The sequence below is a fragment of the Amia ocellicauda genome, chromosome 16 (assembly GCF_036373705.1).
Source record: "Amia ocellicauda isolate fAmiCal2 chromosome 16, fAmiCal2.hap1, whole genome shotgun sequence".
NCBI classification, from domain to species: Eukaryota; Metazoa; Chordata; class Actinopteri; order Amiiformes; family Amiidae; genus Amia; species Amia ocellicauda.
In genome coordinates, this window is record NC_089865.1 from 18562557 (window position 1) to 18580234 (window position 17678).

A 17678-nucleotide genomic window follows, 5' to 3' on the forward strand; every position below is an offset into this window, starting at 1 on the left:
CTCATTTATTTTCAGAGGAAACAGACCATGGTGTGGAGTGTGTGTACTTGAAAAGATCTATATTCCAAATATATTTAAAACAGGAAAGAATGATGATACAGCAAATAAGACAAAGTATATGAGATGTGGTTTTACTCTAAATTTGAATTCTTCTAACTTCTTGGTCTTTGAAAGGACAATGAATATCTATACAAAGATACTGTTGGACTGAAGAAAATGGCTATACATATTGGTATATATTAGTAGGATCTGTTGTAGAATTACAGGTCATACAGTCTGTACTGTACATACGGACCTATACATACTGTAGAGGTCATACAGTCTTGGTATTATGGTCATGTACATTCATATAGCTTCATTAATTCTGTCTAGAATATAGCCATGACTGCTTTTTATAAAACTGTACTAACCTGGTATTGCATTTTGTATATTGAAAATTACTTTTCTGGGAAATTACCATTCTGCACTTTAATACTGATTAAAAAGGAAAATGTTAAGATCTCAGTGTCGTATACATAAAACAATCAAAAAATCTTCAGCAGGTGTGTGTAGGGTGGGTGGGGGGTTGCATGACACATTAAACTTTTTTTTAATTTTTAAACATTTACTAAATGGAAAAAAATAACATCCCTACTAGTTAACTAGGTTAAGTACCTGTACCAGTAAGATGATGCCAGACAATTTGTTGACTAATGTACATGTCAGCCATATCAGTCATTTCAAGCCCTATTCCTCAAAGTTTCTTGAAAAGGAACTACAACATATACACCGATCAGCCATAACATTATGACCACCTGCCTAATATTGTGTAGGTCCCAAAACAGCCCTGACCCGTCGAGGCATGGACTCCACTAGACCTCTGAAGGTGTGCTGTGGTATCTGGCACCAAGACGTTAGCAGCAGATCCTTTAAGTCCTGTAAGTTGCGAGGTGGGGCCTCCATGGATCGGACTTGTTTGGCCAGCACATCCCACAGATGCTCGATTGGATTGAGATCTGGGGAATTTGGAGGCCAAGTCAACACCTTGAACTCGTGATTCATCAGACCAGGCCACCACCGTGGTCCAGTTCTGATGCTCACGTGCCCATTGTAGGCGCTTTCAGCAGTGGACAGGGGTCAGCATGGGCACCCTGACTGGTCTGCGGCTACGCAGCTCCATACGCAACAAACTGCGATGTACTGTATGTTCTGACACCTTTATATCAGAACCAGCATTAACTTTTTCAGCAATTTGAGCTACAGTAGCTCGTCTGTTGGATCGGACCACACAGGCCAGCCTTCGCTCCCCACGTGCATCAATGAGCCTTGGCCGCCCATGACCCTGTCGCCGGTTCACCGCTTTTCCTCCCTTGGACCACTTTTGATAAGTACTGACCACTGCACACCAGGAACACCCCACAAGAGCTGCAGTTTTGGAGATGCTGACCCAGTCGTCTAGCCATCACAATTTGGCCCTTGTCAAAGTCGCTCAGATCCTTACGCTTGCCCATTTTTCCTGCATCTAACACATCAACTTTGACTTGCTGCCTAATATATCCCACCCACTGACAGGTGCCATGATAACGAGATTATCAGTGTTATTCACTTCACCTGTCAGTGGTCATAATGTTATGTAGATCGGTGTATATTTAATATTTTCATCATATTTTTACTTGAGCTTGTGTTCTAAACGTTAGTATACCTGAGCAATTCATAGAAATAATTACAAGAATGGTGAGATTTTAATATTTCTTGTAGTATGCAGCACTATGATAAATAATGACTTTTGGATATGTCTATTTAGGCAGAAATCTGCATTTTTACATTACACTGAACAGGTTAATGTTCATTTGAAGCCCTACAGTCCTTGACACAGCACAGCCACCTTTTATTAATTAAATTGTTATTTAATTAATATTGTTTGCACAATGTTGCTATATTTATAATCTGTAGCTAAGACAACTATAAATTACAAAAGAATTGTAATACTATGCTACTTGTTCAATCATAACATCATCATGTAAATACAGTATAATCGTAAATCCCATATGTGTTGTGTATAAGTCTTACAACAGTTTACAGTATGTGTGTACTGTAACACTCTGACAATAGTACTGCTTTAGTGTGTAACAATAGCTGCGTGGTGGTATTATGGACCGGTGTGTGAACGTGTGCGTCGGCAGGGTGGGGGTGGTTTAGTATCCACAGCACAAAGAGCATGTTGAGTACCCTGAGAGACAACGGTGGCCAGCACATATTCCCCAACACTGGTTGAAATGCTGCACACATATGCCACAATACCAGTGTCAACAGCCACAATATAGAGGTTGTTTTCAAAGCTGAGGCCTTAAAGAGCAGCCTTTGAAACCTGTCCTCATAAGAGAGGCACTTGTTCTTCTCCTTCAGGCCATTGAGAAGGACATTCCAGAGAACCACACTCCAGTGATCAACATTCTCAAAGACATGGCACCCAGAAGATGCATTATTTATCATAGAGGCACTTTTGAAATGTGTTATCGATAACAAAATGTAAATGCTTAGCAACAAGAAACGCTAAAATTATTTCCAACAGAAACAACTTTTTACTCTGCTCCAACACAGGAGTAATAGGGAAACTTTATTTCCCAAGGGGGGATCCGATCATCATTAAGGTCACGTCATTTTTAAAATATTTAATTTGCATTGTTTTATTGGTAATATCCCATTGCAAATGTACACAATACAGTAAATAACTTCCATGAGAAATTATATGCTTTCATTACTTAGCATTGCAGTTATATGTACCGGCTCAAAATTTCGCTAGATATTATACAGATTACCTGTAAAATACATTTAATCAATTGATGCACCAAAGTTTTGGCTGTTTAACAGATTAAATTTGAAATGTAATCTCTAAAACAGGATATTTAAAAATGGCAGACAAAAAGAAAGAGGTTAGCCTTCAGGTACACACTGGTCCAAAATTTTAGAACACCTTAATTTCTCCAGTTTATTGAAATTTACGAAGTTTAATGTCTCAATGTACTCTGAAATTAAAGCACAGAGAAAATAAACAATTGGAGATTGAAATCATTGAATAATTTTGCTTAACAAAATGTAACCCCTTAACCTGACAAACCCCTCTAGTACTCTTAAAACGGCACCAAATCTGTGTGCTTCTCTTTAATCCCATGTGTACTCTTCACTGTTGTGTTGTTTGCCAAGGAACCAGACAGTCTACTGATCAAAACAAGACCATCCACGTTTTGGTAGAAGCAACACACACCTGTAGAGAGCTAAAAATGTCAAGATGGAAAACTCTGTTTAGTGTACTAATACACAATGATTTTACATAATTGGATCTGAACTTCTCTGTGTTTGATACAACATCAAATAATATATATTGGATTAATCATTAGCTTGTTCTGAACAAAACAAGTCTATTTGCAAAGAAATCCAATCAAAACTGAGTGAATGAGAATTACATTTCTTAAAGACCATGTTAAATTTCTATAAAAACTGGAAGAATTGGGGTGTTTTAAAATGTTTTACCGGTAGTGTATGTAATGACATTAAAGTAGCAGCTTTTGTATTAAATATGTAGTACCGGTTGACTATTATTATTGTTCTTAACAGGAGAAAACAGAATCTGTAAATTACACTCTGAATTAGGATACTTATAATTTAAGACCTTTCACATAAGGTTGCTTCTTGTTCAATTAATAATAGTTATGTTTATTCATGCCTGAACTGAACATCTTATTTAAACACTGCTTTGTTAATAACAAAATATGTGTTCATTAATTATTACTAAAAAGGTGTATTGCCAGAAGAGGTGTACATCCTACTGCCACATGCCACAGGTTAACAATCAGTCCAGTCAAACCCTAAGAGAGATCAGGATAAATGAGGATGGAAGTACAACAGGGACTATCAGAATTAAAAAGAAACATATCATGTGGGCCAGATGGTACATTTCCAACAGTACTTAAAGAAATTAGGGGAATTATTTATTGGCCTCTACCTCAATTATTCCAAATGACGCTTAGAACGGGTGATGTGCCAACTGACTCGAAGACAGCAAATCCACAAGAAAGGGGACAAAACTGAGCCAGGAAATTACAGACTAATCAGTCTCACCTGCATCACCTGTGGATCACGTGAAAGCATATGATATGATATACTTAGATTTTCAGAAAGCTTTTGATAAGGTTCTGCACCAAAGACTGATCCTCAAATTGGAAGCTGTAGGCATTCAGGGTAATGTAAGTAGATGGATTATGAACTGGTTTATAAGAACATAAGAAAGTTTACAAACGAGAGGAGGCCATTCGACCCATCGTGCTCGTTTGGTGTCCATTAATAACGAAGTGATCCAAGGATCCTATCCAAGTCTATTTTTAAATGTTCCCAAAACTTCAGCATCTACCACATCGTTGGGGAGTTTGTTCCAGATTGTGATGACTCTCTGTGTGAAGAAGTGTGCCGTTTTCCGTTTTGAATGCCTTGAAGTCCAATTTCCATTTGTGTCTTCCGTAAAATCAAAAATGAACTGGCAGACGACATCTTACATTTTGCCCCGGTAACCTCTCCAAAGCGGCAAAGTGAAGTGCTTAAAAAGCAAATAGTCACACTGATGTCCTTGAGTCTTTGTTTTGTTTTTTCTTTTCAGTTTTTCAGGAAGGGGGCCTAGACATTGCTTGTTGAAAATTGCCATGAATCACATAGCTTTCATGTTAGCAAGGACAGCATGAATACTATGTAAATACACTCTGTGACCTGTGCATGACCTACAGTGAAATGGCATTACAGTATTTGTAGCAGTTGCACTGATGTCAAGTTTGTTTTTTCTAGCACCTGGAGTAAGCCTGTCATTTCAATGTTGTGCTTTTAATGTTTTTACTCATTCGTACAAATGAACGTATCTTGAAAATGTGAAATCACCTTCTATAGTCGTGGTTCACAACCCTGGTGAAGGCTCTCTGTGTCTCCTGGCTTTCATTCCACACTTGCTACTTTCTAAACGATAAGACCTCTTTAAGAGCTCAAAACAACTTTGCTTAGCACAGCCAAGTGCGCTGTGATGGGAGTACAATTCAGTTCTGATTTGTTTGAAATAAATTTTGTAGACGGCCATTACCAACCAGGAACAATGGGATGAGATGCTGGCCATGAAAGGGTTAAATGGTAAATCCTGTTCTTCCTATATAAACCAATGACTGAGTGACAGAAATACAGTGAAATTGAGTGCTAATGTGCTGGAAGGGGCCACGTTAGTGACTGGAATTGTTGGCAGGTTCAACGTCATTATTTTCCTGGTATTTGTGGATTCTTTTTTTTATTTTGCAGTATGCTTTGACATAACTCGGAATCTCAAGCATGCAATCCTTAAAAGAATTTGAACAAAAACATACATTTGTTCCAGTGGAAGACTAAAAAATGCATTTTAGAAGTTTATGTTCTGGAAATGATGGATTAAAAAATTAAATAATGCATGTTTTTAAACAGACTGTGTTAAAACATGTAGGCTAACTTGTGACTAACTAATTAGCTTTCCTTTCTTTTTTATTATCTAGATAAAAGACAAGGGAAAAGCAAGTCTTATACATGAGGCCTGTAACTTAATAAAAACAACAACAAAAATAACAGACAAAAACACGTGAGTAGAATTCCACACGCTGTATCGCAATAGCATAGTAAACACACAACTGCAAGCTAAAGGTGTAACGATAAAACTGAATATCACTTTCCTTCCTTATTTTGATGATTGATAATAAAAGTGGATCATCGATAAAGGAAAAGTTACATTTTTGGGAATTTATAAAGTATACGTTAAGCACAGTCCTCCTTTCCACACTCCTTTGTTGTCTTCTTTACAACGGTAAAGTTCAATGCATCAGTTTTCCAGACAATCCAAAGTGTGGAAAAGATAAACAGCACTCCGTTTACACGTGTGGAACATATGTCATCTCCCTCTGGCCCACAGTCGTCTTCTCAGTCGGCCTGGTCATTTGTTCACAGCTTGGTAATCCTCTTCTATTCTGTGTGTGTATTCCTCTCATGCATACATTTATGTGGGATTATTTTAAAAGAAATCCATAACTGTCTAACCTAACAAAAATAACAAAACTATGAAAACAAAAACAACCGCGGCTTGGGCTAACAAGACCCGCCCCGCCTGGAACACCCTGTCTCCACCTTCCTGCTTCCTCTTTTAGACTCACGGCTTAAAGGGCCAGTCAGTAAGTGCAGAACGTCATGAGCCCATCTTGCAGAAACCAATAAATTCCTCGTCATTGCTTTCCTCTTTGAAAATCTCCAGGATACGTTTGGGCCTGTTACCCGCTTGTACCCACATCAGAAGTCCCTCTGACAATGATAGGTTAAAAACTAATAATACTGTATTTCATCAATTGAAAGCATTATAGCAGGGTTAAATGTTTGCTTTTAAAATCAGTTCATATATATTTGTCAACCATAAGTGTTTACAAAGAATACTGTAATTGACAAGTGAAAACGTGAACTGTGAAGCATCAGTACTGGCTATAATAGTGTGTATGCCAGCGGTTTTCAAAGTACGGGTCCCCAAAAACAAACATTTTATGCATGTTCAATGGCCCCATCACCCTATTTTCACAGGAGAACCATCATAGTGAACTGCGCACATGTCTCCCCAATGGGGAATCACAGCCCTTTGTTTAGCTCTGGCTGCTGGCAGAAGCAAGAAGACTCGAAAAGACTTTTGACTTTGACTTTTGTGTGTATAAAAAGCTCTGACTTTTAGCATGGAGTCACTGTTCCTCTCCACGCTGCGTGAAAGAAAGGCATTGCAACGAACATTCCAACCTGATTGAAGACTGAGTTTCTTCCAGACTATCTAGCTAATGTATACAGTCTACTTGACTAAACGACTGACTTTTCCATGTTTCCAAACCACACTCAACACACAGACTGCCGTCTACATTCGGAAAAACACACCTGTTCGTTCGAATTACAGCGGATACAAAATAAATACCAATAGCTTGCTGTGTATGTATGTAATATGAATGTGTTTGTTGCTCCTCTTTCCTTTTCTGTCATTGCTAGTTTCGCAGAAGGGTGTTTGGCTTTTAGGTGGGTTAACACATCAGCTGTAGATTTGTGGTAGTTTAATTGCACTGCACATATTATACACTTATGTGCATCTCTGTTAGAAAGCCATGGGGCACAGATTTCCACAGATATGCGCAGACCTGCAGAATTCCACCGATTGTGCGTATATGAACTTTGTCAATGCAACTATTATAATTCGAAAACACTTTGATCCAGGTCATTAAAAAGGCAGTAACTATGACTATGAAAAGACATTAAAAGTCATTATCTTTCCACATCCTTAACCTGCAGGAACCTTGCTTCTGCTCATTGCCCTCCATGAAATATGTCCTCCTGGACAGAATGCTGTCCAACTGCCATATATTTTCAAAAAACAAGATACTGCGGTGGGCCAAATCAACTAAGATACCAACACTACAACGTCAACAAATGAATTCGTATTTTTGAACATATCGACCAATACGCTAGTAGAAATTAAAACAAGTTGAGTTCCCCTACAAAGTGGCTGGTAACATTGACAGATTAACCCACCACTGGCTAAATTTACCCACATTTGGCGGGTGGCAGGTGTTAATTTTATTCCCTGGCCTTAAAGCAGAAATACATGACCCAATCAGTGAAGCAAGGTTTTGGAAACCAACTCTGTTAAGACAGAACTGTTCTAGGGTCCAGTGGCCTAGCATAAGCCCCCTCGGAGAACTCTGATTGGAAGACAATCTATCAATCAAATTGGTTTTGAATATTGTGATTTTGTTTTTCCCACCAGAAATGTTCTTAGTCTTGCAACCAATGAGCACATCAGTGGGTGGATCAATTTGTTAATTCATAGACACTTTTAGAAAACAAACCAGTATGAACAGACATTTTGTTCAGTTCGCCTTTCGCTGTGTTCTACGGCAACACTGACATTAACGTTGCTCATTTGAAAAACTATTTCTGTGGAATGAACACCGTAGTGCAGCATTTTCATGTTCTGTGTCCTTCCAAAGTTCTTAGTGTTAAATCATCTGAGTCCCTGGTAGTGCAGTATGAAGAGGATTGATTGTCAGACTTTCCTACACAGCTACTGTCATTCAGAACCGCATTGAAAGACGAAATACAGCAGATCGCTGGTGGTGGTGGTGGCTGGTGGTATAATTATTTTTGAAACAATGCTATATTGCCTAGTGTTTTGGATGTTGCAATGTCACTGAAACTCTATAACTAGTTACTGTGTCGAGTGCAGAAAGGTCATTTTCAAAACTAAAATTAAATAAAAAAAAATAAAAATTAATGTCCCAGGAGAGACTGTCAGGATTGTCAACTTGAATATAGAGAATGACCAAGCAAGGCAATTAGATGTGAAAGCCTTAGTACATGAGTTTGCACAAAACAATAGTAAAAAAGAAAAAAAACAAAGCACGAACCTGTCTTAGAGCAGCAAGCAGTACAGATGCATTCCGGACAGGGCTGCCACTCAAATGCAAACACTGTATTAAGACTTTTGGAATCGAATTATAATGTATTTGTAGATGGAATTAATTGTACCTAAGCTGAATCATTTAATGTGTTGAAAACCTTCAGGTCACTGAACAAGACGCAGCAGCGGCCCTTCAGCAAGCCCTGATGGTGCTGCATCTGTCTGTGACCCAGCAATCCACAGCACCATAAAATTACACCGACGCCCAACAACATGTGCCCTCTGGGTTTGAGAGGATGAAGACGGGTTCAGGTAGTCTGATTTGGTGCAACACATGCTCAGCGTGCACATCTGGAAAATTATATTTCCAGTCCAGATCTTAGGTGAGATATCCTTTCACTATTATTGGTGTTGTTATTATGTGTATTATTGTGTATTATTTTTTCTAACATTTAATAGGCTACTTTACGAATCTGCCTAATATAATAGTGTGGATTAGTAAATCACTGTAACAACAACCTTCTTTTCAGACTTTTTTTTTTCCAGAAGAAGAATGGGAGAAACTTCCCAAAAATAGGTGTGCCAAGCTTGTAGTATCATACTCAAAAAGACTTGAGGCTGTAACCGGCTGCACTGTATGCTGTCTAGTACACTAGGTATTTAGGTAGGGGTGGTGATCACCCCTTTGTATAAGTTGTCAGGTTTAGATAGATTAGTTAGTGTAGATAGTTAGGGTCTGTTCCAGAAATACAAGTCAGGTAGTGGATTTCCCTTCTAGACTAACTTAGATAAGTTCTGTATTTTTTCAGTATTAGCCGACACCAGGGTGTTTTTTTTTTCCTCTGTGTGTATTTGCTTATTATTTGTATTATTGTTATCACGTCCGTTTTTGGAATATTGTACATAGATATACTCCCCTTCCCTTTGTAAATAAACCATTCTTAAATATATATATATATATATATATATATATATATATATATATAGTTCAGTTAGTGTTTTTTTTTGGGGCACTCACCTCACTCCCCCACTACTAAATTTGTGTGTTCTATGTTACGTCCACCTCATTCCCTTACATCAGCCACCTGTAGTCGTAACATAATTGGGGGCTCGTCCGGGAGTTCGGACCACATAATCAGCATCACTTAATTTTTTTACAACAAGGTATGGACCTGAAAACCGAGCAGAGAAGGAGGACCCTGGAATAGGCAACAAAACCAAAACCTGGTCACCTGGCTATAGAGAACGTATAACAGCGTGCCCATCATAGTGACGTTTCATTTTCCTCTGTGAAGAGGAAAGAGAGGCTCTTGCTTGAGCGCACACCTTGTGTAACCGTTCATGAAAACGACTAACATAATCCAGCACATTTGTGTGTATGGAGGAGTCAGTTGTCAGTAACTGATCCTTCAACACTTTCAGGGGACCTCGAACAGTGTGACCGAAGACTAATTCAGCAGGACTAAATCCCAGCGACTCTTGCACCATTTCACGTGTAGCGAACAAAACAAGGGGAACACCTTCATCCCATTCTCTCTCTGACTCGAGGCAAAATTTGCGCAGCATAGATTGAACTGTCTGACGCCAACGTTCTAGTGCACCTTGTGATTCTGGATGATATGCACTAGAGACACAGTGTATGATAGATAGGGACTTTAAAACCTGCTTGAACAGGTTAGAAAGATAATGTGTGCCTTGGTCTGTCGGGAGCTCAAAGGTAGAGAAGAACTTAATCAGGGCTTTTACAACAGACTGAGCAGTAATTCTACGTAGTGGAATAGCCTCGGGATAGTGGGTAGCAATACACATAACGATAAGCAAAAACTAGTTGTCGGATTTAGATTTGGGTAACAGTCCTACACAGTCCACCAATACATGCTCAAATGGTTCCCCCAGGACAGGGATAGGGCATAGAGGGGCAGGAGGAATTACCTGATTAGGTTTACCGGCAGTTTGACATATATGATATGTACGGCAAAACTGTGCGACATCTGCCTTCAACCCTGGCCAAAAGAAATGCTGAAGAACCCGGTCATATGTTTTCGTGATCCCTAAATGACCAGACCACGAGTAATCATGAGAAAGTGATAAAACATACTGACGACAGGCGGTGGGGACAACGATTTGATACAACACACTCCAATCACTTTCTCCAGTGACGTGGGAGGTAAACTTACGCATCAGGAGACCATCATCAACAAAATAAGCCACGTTTTCCTTGATAACTCCCTCTGGAGCAACAGCGGCAGAAAAACACTTAGTCACACTGGAATCCACCTTCTGTGAGACAACAAGCTGTTCACGGGTAACATTCAACTGCAAAGCTGTGACATTCATTTCAGCAAGCAATCCTTCCACATTGGATTAATTATTAGGGGGACACAAGGAGGAGCTCAAGCTACCGTTTACAAACCCTGGGGCAAGAACCGAGTCAGACAAGTCGATCACATCACGGAACCTTCGGGATTGAGCACGCGTGACAGCACACACTGGAAACACACTAGGGAAGCTTTAGGCTAAATCATCTGACTGAGTGTCTGGACAGTCCAACACTTCTAATACAGGCAGCACTTTTAATATCATTCCCCAATATGAAAGTGACACCTTGCACTAGCAGGGTAGGCCGCAACCCCACTTTGAAAATTCTGCTAACTAAGTCAGATTTGAAATGTACATGGTGTAGAGCAGGGGTCTCAAACTCAATTCCTGGAGGGCCGTGTGTATACTGGTTTTCATTCCAACCAAGTCCTCAAATACTTAAATTTGTCGAATTATTCAATTTGATATGTTTAAACACTATATTTTACAGTTGATGAGCTAAAAGTGCATTTGATTCAAGGTACAGTATCCTATAAAATATCCTGGGCCTGGATAGATGTTTAAATGTATGTAGCTAATTAAACAATTAGATCAATTAAGTCATTGAGGACTTGTTTGGAATGAAAACCAGAATACACATGGCCCTCCATGGATTGAGTTTGAGACCCCACGTGTAGAGGAACTAACACAAAACCCATCTCAATGTCCTGAACCAACACACTCGCCCCACAGAATGAGTCATCAGAGAAGTAGGGCTGGGCGATATGTAATTTTTTTTGTATCGATAATCGCCTTAGAAACTATCGTGATATCCGATATTATCGTCTATTCCACACTGACCCCGCCCACCCGCCCGCGTACACGCCATCGCTCGCCACCGACGTCAAATTCTTCCCGGCAAAAAATTGAGGACGACAGCTTGATATCCAAGAAAAGATGTTCAGCGTTAATTTGGCAGTATTATGGTTTTAAACCAAATGCAAATGGTGAACTAGCGGATCCAACAGAGCTATCTGCAGGCTGTGTAAGAAAAAAGTAAAGGTTAAAGATGCACAGACCACTAATCTCCGTAGCCATATCCAAATACACCATCCAGCAGTAGCGGCCTCATTTGAACCCCACTCCGCAGCCGCATCTCAAAGCGGGAAAAACTCTAGTTTAACACCGATTGCTGCTGCGTTTGCTTGTGGGAAGAAGTACGATAAATCTAGCTTAAAATGGACACAGTGCACTCTTGCTGTGACCCGTTTTCTGGTTAACGAGATGATGCCTCTTAGTCTTGTGGACAAGGCTGAATTTCGGTCCATGCTGCAAACTTTTGACCGTCAGTATGAAGTACCCAGTCGGAATTATTTCTCAAGAACAGCTATTCCAGAGCTGTATAATAAAGTGAAAACCGAAGTTATGAGTAACATCAGTAGTGCGGACAGAAAACGTGAACTCGTGAAAGCACAACATCCCCCATCACTCTCTCGTTACAGTAAGCTAACCATTATAAACTATTCAGTTTTAAATACAATATATTTTAATATCATTATTATTTCATATTATTTCAGTAACATTTTAGAAAAAGGTTTAATTAGTTAACATGAAATAATAATTAACAATACTTCTACAGCATGTATTAATCTTTGTTAATGTTAATTTCAACATTTACTAATACATTATTAACCTAACCTTATTAACGGAAAAATCGTGCATAACTTACATAATATTAAATATCTTTTAAACCATTTGAGATAAAAGAAATCGTTTTTTACCTGTGTAGCTGAGATTCCACTGAAAACAGCCATGTGTGGTTTGTTTACATCGCGTACTTCCTGGTTTTAGACATCCCGTACGCAATGAGGCTGGCATTGCCCAATGGAGAAGCTGTTACTATAAATAACACATGACTTCTGTAGCTGCCTTTTGTTTTCTAGCCAATCAAAAAAATCCTTTCTGATCGGCTGCATAGATCACCTGATAAGGGCCGGTTTACAGGCGCTGCGAAATACAGCTCCAGACAGAGAGACAGAGGGGGTGGGCAGACGCAGGATGGCATCGCTATTCTTTCCATAACTTGGACATAATACATACTATTGCTATAAATGTGGTATCTATGGATTCAGAAGAGCTTCAGCTATGGATCTATGCAGGTAGTATGTTCGTATAATATAATAATTCAATATAAACTGCATTATAGAGGCGGCGGTGTCAGGAGTTATTATAACTGTTAATGTTAGAAATTGTAGGTTCAATTAAATAACGTTCTTATGGTGTTTGGATTTTTTTTTTTTTTAAGAACGATTTTTTTTTAAACACCGAATCATATTTGTTTAAATTTACAAATGATTGACAAGTGATAAGGTAATTTTTTTACGCACATAGCCTATAATTTGATTTAAAAATAAAACTTGATAAAATGGCCTACTGATAAATGCAATTTGTCTAAATGATTGAATATCCTAAGCATTGTGTCCTAAATAAAACATGTATGTCTCATTTTCTTTTTAGTGTTAGTCTTTTAATTGTTTTTCAGGTTTCCACATTTAATTGATTAATATTTCTATTATTTATATTCTATTAATTGCATTAAAAGCCTATAATATTTCTAGAGCTGTTTCCTAGCCAAGCTATATATGTTGCATTCGTTATTTGTAAATTTGCTTCTCTCTGCGAATGTGTAATGAAAATAGACACTGCCAAAATCGTTTTAATGTTTTGAGTTAACGTGTATGCATCAAAAACACTAAAAAGGTAAGTGTATGGTAACTACTAGGCTATTTATAATGGTTTTGTCAACTTCCTAGGTTTATCAATTGTAATTTGTCGATTATCGTCTATAACTGACTGTCATTATCGATATCGCCATACTTGTGAGACATCGTCCATATACGATAATATCGTCATTCCGCCCAGCCCTACAGAGAAGGACAAGATATCAGACACTATAAAGGACTGCGCTTCACCAGTGTCTCTCAGAATGTGAACAGGTCGCTGATCTTCCTGATCGCCAGTCAATGACACTAACCCATTCAAAATGAACGGTTTGTAACTGAGATCAGGAGAATCAGAAATACACGTAACATAAGGCTAAACTATCATTGGGCGAGAAATTGTCTTAATCAAGCCCAAGCTTTTGGTGGATAGGGAGTTGGCTGCGATTTACGTTTCAGGCCTGAGCAATCAGCAACAATATGACCCAACTAGTGACAATAAAAACACTCCCGCTCCTCTTTCTCGTGTGGAAGACTGACTGAGGAACGACCAACCGGAGACTGAGACTGAGAGCCAGGAGTGGAGGTAAATGTTCTACTGCCCATATGGGACGATACAAAAACATTTGTGTGTTAACACCAATTCATCAGCTAACACAGCTTGCACCTGACTGAGGGCCGAGGAGAGCACTTTGTGAATGGCGCGCTTTTCCAGCAGCGCTGTAATCTCAGATTGGAGGGCAGTATGTCGGAGAGGGTCTGTCTCAACAGAGAGAGCACTGGAAACTCCGCACGACTGAGAAACTACGAGACTCGAGATCCTTACAAGGATACTCGAGCAGTTCTCGATGTCAAGGAGTCGAAGAGAACGAGCCAGGGAAGTATACACCAGGATGCCGCATTCCGAATATGGGGACTACCAGGAGAGTAAGCACTCTCAAGGCCCAAGCACTGGAGCAGCTACTATACCATAAGAGAAGCGTAAGCTGGATCGAGCGCCCGGGCAACTGTGCAGCACAGAAGACCACTCAAGACCATAGGACACACACAAAGACGCAGAAGCCTGAAGGGAGACTGGTAAAACACTACCAGACCTTCTATCTCACACACACACAGACTTAACTCGAAAGACCCAGTGCCGAGGACTGGAATATAGATGTTATCTGGTGTAACTGCAGAGGCCACGGGCGAGTGAAAAATCAAGCCCAGTGCCTAGGCCTACTGGAGCCCCAGGGAGCGCGTCTCACTTCCTGCAATGGAACAAAGAGGTCGGCAGAGACACACAGGCGTACTCACTGATCCAATATCCATCAGGAAGGTGGGAGTGAACCCAGAGCCCTGAATTCATGTACTTACCACAGGAACCCAGCCCATCCTAAGCCCACCTCATCATGAAAATGCTTCATACATTCTGGAATAGAAAATCAAGTCATGCTGTAAATACAATACAATTTGTGGAATATCAATGGAAAATCATGTAACAGTTTCAAGTCTTTAAATAAAGTTCACCTGAGCACAATCTAGTTAATTTTAAAGTCCAAAATCTTTCCTAAAATGACATACTGTTAACAGTATTTGTTGCAAGACAAACAAGGTAGAGAACAATTATAGCATCAATTGGAAGAATGAAAATACTTGCAAATTACACTTTCATATTTCTGTTGCAGTTGCTAAATAGTCTATGATCTCTGCTTTATTCTTGATCATAATTTTCTGGAAAACATAAAAGAAGTAAACGAAAATTCCTTAGCAATTTGCTCTTTCCTGATACTGTCTTTTGCAAAATGGCAGAGTACGGGGTCATCTGCACAAAATGGAGTTCTCCACAGTGCCACCAAAGATGTTGTGTTAAAACATGATAGTCAACTCACGCTTTTCTTCTGTGAGAAGGGGTGCTCTGATACAATCCAGGTGTATCGTATTAAATAATGCAATTATTTTTAAAAGAGAAGACTCTGGAACTAGAAATGTATGCAGGTTTTCCATTATGTAGAGAGGGGGGGGGAAAAACACTGAAACTTCATGCAACTCCCATAATGCACCGTTTCGTGCAACACCAATGTTCCCATGTAAATTAGTTGGTGTTGACCATCTAATTTACATAGAGGATATTTAGCGCCCCCTGTTGAAAAGGTCACAGTGACTAGGTCTGTGACTAGTGACTGTTACATGAATAGTTTGACAGTGCAATGGTGACTGTAAACCTAGCTGCCCTAATCTGACTTGCAAAGAGATACTGACCAATAGGAAAATGGTTATTAAATCCACAGCACCATAAAATGACACAGACAGCCAACAACATGTGCCCTCTGGGTTTGAGGATGAATACGGGTTCAGGTAGTCTGATTTGGTGCAACACATGTTCAGCGTGCATGTCCGGTAAATTACATTTCCAGTCCAGATCTCAGGTGAGATATCCTTTCACTATTATTTGTATTGTTATTGTGTATTATTATTTCTAATGTTTAATAGGCTACTTTATGAATCTGTCTAATATAATAGTGTGGATTAGTAAATAATTGTAACAAAAACCTCTTCAGCCTGCGTTACTAATTCGTAGGTTAAGGTTTTTCATTCGGGATGTGCTTAGGTGCTAAGGTACCAAAGGAGTGGGACAAAATCCCTCCTGAGATGTGTGCAAACCTGGTGGCCAACTACAAGAAACGTCTGACCTCTGTGATTGCCAACAAGGGTTTTGCCACCAAGTACTAAGTCGAAGGGGTCAAATACTTATTTCCCTCATTAACATGCAAATCAATTTATAACTTTTGTGAAATGCGTTTTTCTGGATTGTTTTGTTGTTATTCTGTCTCTCACTGTTAAAATACACCTAGCATTAAAATTATAGACTGATCATTTCTTAGTCAGTGGGGAAAAATACAAAATCAGCAGGGGATCAAATACTTTTTTCCCTCACTGTATCTTGCCATAGGGAAATATCATCCACACTTTTAGGGACGGTTTAAACCTAATTATTAAAATCTGAAACACAAACAGTGGACAGGTCATGACCTTCCTCACTGCATCCTAGCAAAAATGTTTCGTTTCAAAAACAGAGACAGAGAACAACACTACAAACGATAAAGCCTGACGTGGAGAGGACTTTTGTGTCTGTTTTATTATTTGTGCTTTACATGATTGTAAACATAGTAATAAATAAAACACGTTTCTGTTAAGAGATATTAGGAAGAGCTAAACGTGTAGACAATATTATATTCAGACAAGCATGTTCCCATAAGAATACGGTTCCATGTGTAACAATAATGATAAATATCAAATATGTATTGTTATTATTATCTTCATCATTTGTGCTAGTATATATGTATTTTAAACGGCACAGTGTGACCCCCTTAACTTATTACTCTTACTACAGATTTGTAAGTGCAAACAATACTTTTTGCCGTATTATTTATAATTTACTTATCAGACGTCCTTAACCAGGGCAAGTTACAGTTGAAACAAAATACACACGTTTCACGATTAATCATCCAGCTACAATATAGCAGGTTATAATTGAACTAAAGTGTGCACGTCGCAGTCATGGCGTTTATGGACGCATTAATTGACCAGTCCTTCATGTTTTAGAGGGAACCCCACATCTGCTGTATTAATTTATTCATTAATTTAAGTTGTAAATGGACTTCACACTGACTGTCTCTGCGGATTGTCCTGCACAGCATTCAAAAAACAAAGCCTGAAACACCGGCCAGTTATTAATAACTAACTATAATAATTATTTAACTAGTCAGGCACTGCACCGGTCCTGTTAAATCCAAGTTTTTAATGCACTCGGATATTAACTGTAAGCAGTCATTGTTTCTGTACGTGGATTTCACTCCATGCTGCTAATAAACTTATTCGTTATCGCACACGACACTTGAGATTATATCTTCCGATACAATGTATCTGATCTCCTCCCTGTGTCTCAAGTCAAGTACACACCTCCAATTCTGATAGTGAATCATGTCCTCAGTGGGCACGTCCAGCACCAGCAAGTTAACCGGCCACAAAACACGGACGCGTCCAGACGCTTAGCCAGTGGAAACACCCGTTTAAGCGTCCGGAGCCGGAGCGTCCGCCAGTGGAAACGGGGCAGTAGCAGCTTGTTTTGAAAGCATAGAGCCGCCCTCGCTTCACAGGCGTCTCCAAAGCCACGCCCCCTCTATCACACATGCGCACACACACAGAGCAGAGTCTCCGCGCCAGGAGAG

The 17678-nt window shown here is 39.4% G+C and overlaps 1 protein-coding gene across 3 annotated transcripts in view; it reads left to right on the forward strand.

Annotated features, from left to right (window-relative positions):
• Nucleotides 1-12739: 12739 nt before the first annotated feature.
• The window catches only part of LOC136711846 (thioredoxin domain-containing protein 6), a 29034-nt gene continuing 24095 nt past the window's right edge, over nt 12740-17678 (forward strand). For all 3 annotated transcript variants that reach the window (XM_066688398.1, XM_066688396.1, XM_066688397.1), the window contains exon 1: nt 12740-12906. In XM_066688398.1, the coding sequence (XP_066544495.1) occupies nt 12870-12906 (37 nt within the window). In that variant the 5' untranslated portion in view covers nt 12740-12869. The remainder of the gene's footprint in view (nt 12907-17678) is intronic.